The 8,864-nt window shown below is 28.5% G+C and overlaps 1 protein-coding gene across 1 annotated transcript; it reads left to right on the plus strand.

Moving 5' to 3' along the window:
* Window positions 1-7,663: 7,663 nt before the first annotated feature.
* Window positions 7,664-8,449, plus strand: LOC136092073 (protein unc-13 homolog C-like). The gene has a single exon (XM_065819793.1). The coding sequence runs from the start codon at window positions 7,664-7,666 to the stop codon at window positions 8,447-8,449; it is 786 nt and encodes a 261-aa protein (XP_065675865.1).
* Window positions 8,450-8,864: the final 415 nt, after the last annotated feature.

Consider the following 8,864-nt stretch of genomic DNA (forward strand, 5'->3'; position numbering starts at 1 on the left):
TCTCTCTTAATTTATAATTCAAAATGCAAGTTTTTTAAACGATACGCAGTCTAGTGTAATAAAACTGGGAATGTCAATTGATATATTTTTATATATACTTGTTCTTACTAACTAATTTTACCTCCTAATGATGTGTATGTAATATTTTTTAAATAAAGTTCTATATAACGAAATAAAATAAGGTATGTCAATTCAAGTTTCTAATCAAGTTATTTAACTCAAAAGTTAGTTTCCAGCCTCCATATGTTAGTTTCCAACCTTCATCAAAATATTGTACTTATTATTTTTTTAATAATCGCAAAATTATGAAACCGAAATACTATTAAGTTTTCCAGTTTTTAATTTTTTTTCCAGCCGTCTCAGATACTTAACCGTGCAAAACTTTTCAGTTCAAAACAGTTTGTTCAGTTTTTGCCGTTGATTGGTTTTAATAGTTACATATAGTTAAACTTTTTTCAACTATATAATAAAGTTGAAAAACTTTTATATAATTTTTTGGGTACACCTAACAAGGTAACAGACATCCCCAAAACACACCCCTGCTTGGCATATCTACAATTTGCTTGGCATATTTAGAATTTGAGTCTACAATTTGCGTTAAGTTTAGCCACTCATGGCTTCCTTTGTTGCTTTTTCTTCATCTTTTTGTTTAAGGAACTCGATCACATTTTTTCGTCAATTTTATTTTTTCAGCCTAGTTTTGACGTGTTGCACTGCTTCGATTTTTTAACTTGCAATTGATTTCTGGCTTGAAAAAATTGCTTCAATTCCATCTCGATACTGTTTTTGCAACGCTCATTACATGCTTAATACCTATCAATATTTGAAACTGGCGTAGTTGATAAAGATGGTTACCGGTAATTAATTGGAGAAGGTGCCACAAGGTTTATTGTTGCCAGTAAGTCCAAATGCACGTTTTTTCCCTTTTCGCATTCAAAATAACAATCAATTATTTTTGGCGTACAAGAAACAGTTCTGTTAGATGCTAAGTTGACCGCTTTTCTTATTGAAATTTCTTTTGACCATCTCTTCATAAAGACATAAAACATTTGCCAGGCTTGCTATATTTGAATAAGTGCAATTGACCTTCGCGTTTAAAGTAGCCACATACAAATTCGAGGAGTTCATTTCAAGTTAAACAATAACCACAGTCGCCAAGTGATTAGAACGTATGCACCATCATTCTTTCTGCTTTATTTGAGAGTAAGTTGTTGTATCTCAGCCATAGAGGCCCTTGTTATTGTTATTTTTGCAACTTTTGAGTGTTGAGACTTGAAGCTATGTTTGAATGCCGCTTTTCTTAATGATATATTATTTTCTTTCATATCAGTAAATGCGGGTAGTATATAATTCTTTTTGTAAGCTTTTGTTTTTTTAGTTGACATTTTAAAATGAGTGAGTTGATTGGAATTGGCGAGTGATGATTATGTTAAGAACATAATAATTGATTGTAATGACAAATAAAAATTATAATTCATTGTTAATCAAACCAGAACTGAAACTAAGTTAATTAAATAAAGATAAATTAAATTGTAGTAAATTGCGAAAAACTAAACTAAGTAAAAAAGAGTTTTTTTTTACTTTTTTGATTTTTTATTTAACTTTTTATTCTAGTTGAATAAAAATCAAACCATCAGAATGGGAATTAAATTTCAAACAAGATAGTGCTAAAATTATTTTTATATTAGTTTCGAATAAGTTCTCCTCAAGTGTTCCTCAAGGATCAATTTTAGGACCACTTTTATTTCTCGTTTATATTAACGACTTATATAAATTTTCTAACATTTTAAACTTAATTTTCTTTGCAGATGATACAAACTTGTTTTATTCTAGTAAAGATATCAGTAAATTATTTCAAACAGTAAACAAAGAACTTGAAAAATTAACCCAATGGTTCAAATCAAACAAACTATCTTTGAACATCAATAAATCCAAATACACTTTGTTCCATCGTCTTCATAAAAAACAAGATATTCCATTAAAACTTCCTGATCTTTTTATTGATAACGCATTATTAAAAAGAGAGCAATCAATAAAATTTTTAGGTGTGGTTCTGGATGAAAATTTAACCTGGAGGGACCACATAGGTCTAATTGAAAATAAAATATCAAAAAATATAGGTGTTTTGTATAAAGCCAAGCAGTTTTTAAATCCATCTTGTTTAAAAAACTTATATTTTTCTTTAATTCATTGCTACTTAAATTATGCAAACGTTGCTTGGTGCAGCACAAACGCAACAAAAGTAAAAAAACTGTTTAGTAAACAAAAACAGGCTATAAGGATAATTACAAACGTAGACCGTTTCTCTCACACTCAAACATTATTTAATAAACTTAATATTCTAAATGTATATAAACTAAACCTTTACCATATTCTTATCTTCATGTTTAGACTTGATAAAAAAATATCACCAATGTTATTTAATTCACTTTTTGAAAAAATAAACCACATATACCCTACCAGATTTTCAAAAAACAATTACATTCAATCCAAAACACATTATTCAGCAACCAAATTCTCAATTGCTAACCGAGGTCCTAAGCTGTGGAATACAATATTAAATAATGAGCTGAAATCTAATTATTCTTTAAACCAGTTTAAAACAAAACTTAAGCAATTACTGATGATACATGAAAATGAATTAAAGTTCTTCTAAAAAGCTTTCTAAACTAGCAAACAAAAATAAAAATTAACCTACTAATTACTTTTTAATATTATATTTAATATTCTAACCAATAGTCTGCTATTGTAAATGTATTTCTTATCTTATAAGTTTTGAATTTACAAACGATTTTTTTAAGTTTTATTATTTGAAATACTAATTACTAAAAATATTGTAAAATTTTATAATTTCAATTTTTATTAAAAAAAGTTATTGTAAATTCTTTTTGTAATATTAATACTTATATATCATCTTATTTTACTAATCATTTCTTAAATATAAATACTCTTTGAATTACTAAATATATTAAACGTTATATATTTTATTTTTTGCATTTTGTTAAAACATTTTATTTGATGAATATGCATTTTTTTTTTGGGGGGGGGGGGGGGGGGCCTAATTATAAGATGAATTTTGTCTTCTTCAAGCCCCCGGCATGTAATCATTTGTTTTTATAAATTACGAGTGTAAATTATTTTCAATCGGCAAATACAATACAAAAAAAAAAATAAAAAAAAAAATAAGAAATATATAAAAAATCTTGACTCTCCGCCAAATTTGTATAAAAATGGCAAATCAGTATGCGGAACGATGTGCGGTTTGAACCGGTTTTTTTCTGTAGCTTTTATCTTAATAGTTAATCTGGTTTTTAATAATCAAAAAATTAAATTATAAAATATATTTTAGTTCCTTGTTAATTGTTTAATAAAATTTGAGTTTTATAAGGAATATGAAACTCAAAGTTTATTAAACAATTAACAAAGAACTAAAATATATTTTAAAACTTAATTTTCTGATTATTAAAAACCGCATTAATTATTAAACTTTAGCATTTTTTTTTGAAAAAAAAAATCGTATAAGCTTAAATTACCTACAAATTTCTACCCTCTCTTAATAATTTTGTGTCAGAAGCAATTTATATTTAGGTCCTCGAACTTGCACCGATGTCAAAATTATCCGTAAATCTCGAGCTACCAGGTCGCAAAAAGGACAAAAAATGTTTTTACTTTTTGGATGTTTCAACTTAGAGATACGGGTTCTGGTTTTTTTTTTTTATTTTTTTTTTTTTATATATATAAATGGGGTGCAACTTAGACCATTAAAAACTTTTGAAGCTTTTTGGAAACTGTCGAACCCAATTGTCAACATTTTAGCGCATATTATATTATATTATATAATCTTTTTCGTCAATATAAATTATTTTTTTTTTTACAAAACTGTTAACGTAACAAATTGACTGGAGCAAGCAGAAGACAATGGTCTTATCATCTTGCCCCGTTAATTTCAATTATGTTTTACAATAAATATCAATTAAATATAAGATAAACACAAATTATACGGTATTTAAATATACAGTATCGGACAATACGAGTGCAACCAAATAATGCTAAATTAGTTTCTTTATATAAAAGTGCTGCATTTTTTCAATTTAGAGAAATAACTATGAAGCTGTTTAGAGACAAAGTTCTTCAAGTTTTATTCATCACAAAGTTCATTATTTGCACACGAAAATTAATAAATTAATCAAAAGTATTTAAAAAAATTGATTTCCTTCTGGACAAAACAAGTGCAACTTGACAAAATGTTGACCAAGCTGTATTTCGCTATCAATATTTCGTGGCGAATCCTTTGTTGTCGATACCAGCCGTGCATCTTCGAGGCATAGATTCGATCAGGTGATAAATGAAACTTTGTGGAATCGCTGCCCAGGCCTTTTGGATTTGTTCAAACAATTGATCCTTATTACGAACACCTTCACGATTAATTCTGCGGTTGACGATCTCCCACAGGTTCTCGATATGGTTGAGATCCGGAGATTGAGGCGGCCAATCCATCACCGATAGGTGGTTGTCTTGAAACCACTGCTTGACTACTTTTGCAGTGTGTTTCGGATCGTTGTCTTGCTGAAAAACCCATTTTATTCGCATATTCCATTCAGCATGAGGTAACATAACATCTTTCAGGATATTTTTATACATGAAACGGTCCATTATTCCATTGTTTCGATGTATTGGACCTAGATCGTTAGCAGAAAAACACACCCAGACCATTACATTGCCTCCACCAAGCTTCACGGTTTTATGGCAGTAACGTAAATCGAGGCGTTTTCCGGCCGGTCGACGTACACGGCAAATGCCATCGCTCCCAATGTTGTTGAACTTCGATTCATCACTGAACAGGACAGTTGGCCATTTCTGCACATTCCAGTCAATATGAGATGTAGCAAACAGGAGTCTTTTCTTCTGGTTTTTCAGTGAAATCAGCGGTTTCTTTGCAGGACGTCGAGAAAACAATCCGGCTTCAACAGCACGTCGTCTGGTTGTTCGGTCCGATACAGGCAGCTCTAATTGCTTTTGTATTTCGACTGATGATATCCAGGGATCCTTCTTGACGGATCTGACAATCATAGAATCCTCTCTAGAAGTGGTGGAACGCGGTCTTCCACCTTTGTTATCTGCTACCAACTTCCCCGTAGAACGATATTTGGAACATCGTCTTAATACGGTCCATTATTTCACGCGATATTTATCACAAATACTTTTTTGTGACATTCCACTTACGTAATTGCCAACAATTTTCTTTCTTAGTTCCAATCCAAGACTGTCGGGAGCCATTTTTGCACTTGAAGTCATAAAAATAATAAAAATAAATAATCACGCTTCTCAAGGCTTACCGTGTTACATTTACCTTGTGATGATACAATAATGCTCTGTGGAACACAACGTCTTGGTTGGATATGGAATGTATTGATGTAATGAAACACTTGTCGTATTTCACTTCTTGTATTGATGTTCTTCGATAAAACACTTTGATAAAAATCACTTCGATAAACTGTCTTGATAATACTGACTGATTGATTTCCATATACTGACTGAATTACATGTCAATTTACATGTCTCTTATATAGTGAACCTGTGTGAACCTGTTCTGGAAGATTCTAGATGCTTCTTTTCGATGCTTCTGGAAGCTTCTGGATGCCTCTGGATGCTTCTGAATGTTTCTGGATATTTCTGGATGCTACTGGATGCTTCCAGATGCTTCTTCCGGAAACTTCTGGAAACTTCTGCATGCTTCTGGAAACTTCTGGATACTTCCTTTAATTATTAAATTGAATTTTATATATATGTTAAGCCGAATTTGCGAACTTACCGATTTCATGAAATCGGCAAAATTTTGCGTATTTCATGAATTCGGCACTGTTGTTGCTGAATTACCAAAATACGCAAAACCTTAGCGTAGTCATACGAACCTGGAAGATTATTTTGCGGTCTGTGGAGCTACCGAGTTCAATCAGAAACTGAACAGCGAACTTATTTGATAAAATAACTAATCTTGACGACGGGGTTTGTTATTCAGATTTTCAAAAAAAAAAATTCAATTTGTATTAAACTATCGACTTAAATAAGGAAGAGTTTAAGGACGCACTAAGATTGAGATATAATGTGCCACTGGCTAATTTACCAACTTACTGTGTTTGTGGAGATAAATTTGACGAGATGCATGCAATGTCTTGCAAAAAAGGTGGCTTTGTGTGTAACAGACATGATAATATCAGAGATTTTTTAACTGTTTGCCTAGCTAAAGTTTGTACTGATGTTCAAGTGGAGCCACATTTAATTCCGTTGACAAATGAAAAATTTCATTTCAAAACTGCTAATACAAGCGACAAAGCTAGATTGAATAACTCCTGAAATCTTTGTAAGTAAATTTAATAAAAATTTAAATGAGAAGTATTTCTTAAGAATAAATCAAAGTAACACATATAAATTACCTAAAGAAATAAACAAATACACAGAATATAGTATAACTTATAGAGGTCCCAAGCTACGGAACTCTTTTCTGAAAGGCAATTTAAATATGGCAAAATCTTTAAATTCATTTCAGTGTCAAACAAAAACTTACGTTTTAAATCTTTCGGATTAAGTTTTATTTTTGTTTACAAAAAATTGTTTTTTAAGCATTATATCTGATTATTTAACTGCTTGTATTTTTAAATATTAATTGTTATCTTTATATATTATATGTTGAATATGATATCATATATTCAATTCCAAATTTGTATTTAAATATCTTCTTTTTATGACCTTTTGTGACTATTAGTATCTATTAATATTATATCTTCTTCTTAACTATTTTGTATCAATATATATATATATATATATATATATATACATATATATATATATATATATATATATATATATATAAATATATATATATATATATATAATTTTTTTTTTTTTTAATATATATATATTTTCGATAAAAAATTTTCACTTTTTCAATATTATATCTTCTTTTTTGACTAATTGAGGGTGTTTGCACTTTTAATTGATACATCTTCTTTTTTCCCTATTTTTATTCTTAAATATTATATCTTCTTTTTTACTATTTCTTTTTTTTTTTCTCCTAAAATTTCTACTTGATTTATTAACTATATATTACTATTAATGTTATAATCTGTAGGGGCTCTATGAAAAGATTATAAATAATAATAATAAATTATCAAAAAAGATACAAATGATAAATTTGCAAGTTCTTTTTTATTTATAATTTAATATCATATACACGTTGTATTTTTTATCAAATATGACTTCTATTGAAAAAGAAAACACCGAAGTCTCGATTATACTAGTTCGGGAAATATTTCAAGAAATGTTCCGTAAGCAACAAAAAGATATATTAGCGTTAATAAGTGCATATTTAAAACTATCTAACGATCGAATTTATGGATTGCTAAAAGAAATTAGTAAATTAAAAGATACTTGTGAAGATTTAAAAAAAGAAAACAAAAACCGAAATACCGATCTTATAATAACTATCAATCAATTAATAAAATATCAAAAAACTTAAAAATTATATCTTCTTTTTTAATCGATGTTAATCGTTCAAAGTTGCGGCGAACAGACGTGTTTTATTGCAAAGAATTTTTTTTTTTTTAACTAATTTAAAAAATTTTTTTTAAAAAGTTAACATTTGTTATCAATTTAATTGTTAAATATGGCAGTTACAATTAGCGAAATAAGAAATATGTTTAGAGAAATGTTTGCTGAGTATAAGAAAGACATAGAGTTACTAATAAAACAACAAGAAGAAAACGTTCTTAAAGTCATTAGTGCAAATGCAAAGATAACGAGTGATAGGCAACAAAAATCAGAATTAAATATTATCGACAGTATGAAAAAAATTAAAAGACTCGAAAAGGATGTATTTGATATAAAAGAAAGCTTAAATTTTCACGAAGAACTCATTGAAAAAAAGATTAAAAATAATATTGAATCTATCGAGAAAGAAAGAGTTTCTAAAAATGTAGCGCACAAAAATATAGAGTTTACCGACCTTAAAAATAAACTAAGAGAAATTGAAGATCGGTCACGAAGAAATAATCTCAGGATTAATGGACTGAAAGAAAACGAAAATGAAACATGGACGGAAAGTGAAACAAAAGTGATCAAACTGTTTGAACAGACTTTAGGGGTAAAAAATGTTAAAATTGAACGAGCGCATCGCTGCGGACGTAAAGATGCAAAAAAACCACGAACAATCATGATAAAACTTTTAGATTACAAAGATAAAGTGGAAATTTTAAAAAATTCTTTTAAATTAAAGGGTGAAAGTATTTTCATTAATGAAGATTTTTGCTACGAAACTAATGTAATAAGAAAAGAATTGAGAGAAAGAATGAAAACTGAAAGGCAGCTGGGAAAATTTGCATATATATCGTATGATAAGCTAATTGTGCGCGATTGGGTATCAAAAAAACCGTGCCAAGAAAGCAAAAGTTAAGTTTTATTGTTTTATTTGCAATTTTTTGTTTATACAAGTTCTTTTTATTTTCTATTATTATTATTTTATTTTGTTTAAAAACAAATAAACAAAAAATGGAAGAAAACTTAATAATTAAATTTTTTGATGAAAATATCATTCTCAGGGACGAAGATGACTCTGATAATTTTAATCAACAAATATTTGAAAGTCAATACTATACAGTTTTTGAATCTTTCCAATATCTACAAAAAAAGGAAGTTTTTTTTTCAATTTTAAACATTAATGTTCGAAGTTTAAAAAAAAATTTTGAAAACTTTAAGTTTTTGTTAGATGAATTAAAACATGATTTTAAAATTATTTGTCTTACGGAAACTTGGTGTAAGTGTGGTGAAACAAATGCGGAATTTGAACTAAATAATTACAAATCAGTTCA

This window comes from Hydra vulgaris, chromosome 15 (assembly GCF_038396675.1).
Source record: "Hydra vulgaris chromosome 15, alternate assembly HydraT2T_AEP".
In the NCBI taxonomy this organism is placed as follows: Eukaryota; Metazoa; Cnidaria; class Hydrozoa; order Anthoathecata; family Hydridae; genus Hydra; species Hydra vulgaris.

Excerpts from the sequence above, each read along its gene's own strand:
- LOC136092073 (XM_065819793.1), top strand. The coding sequence starts at position 7,664 with ATGGCAGTTACAATTAGCGAAATAAGAAATATGTTTAGAGAAATGTTT.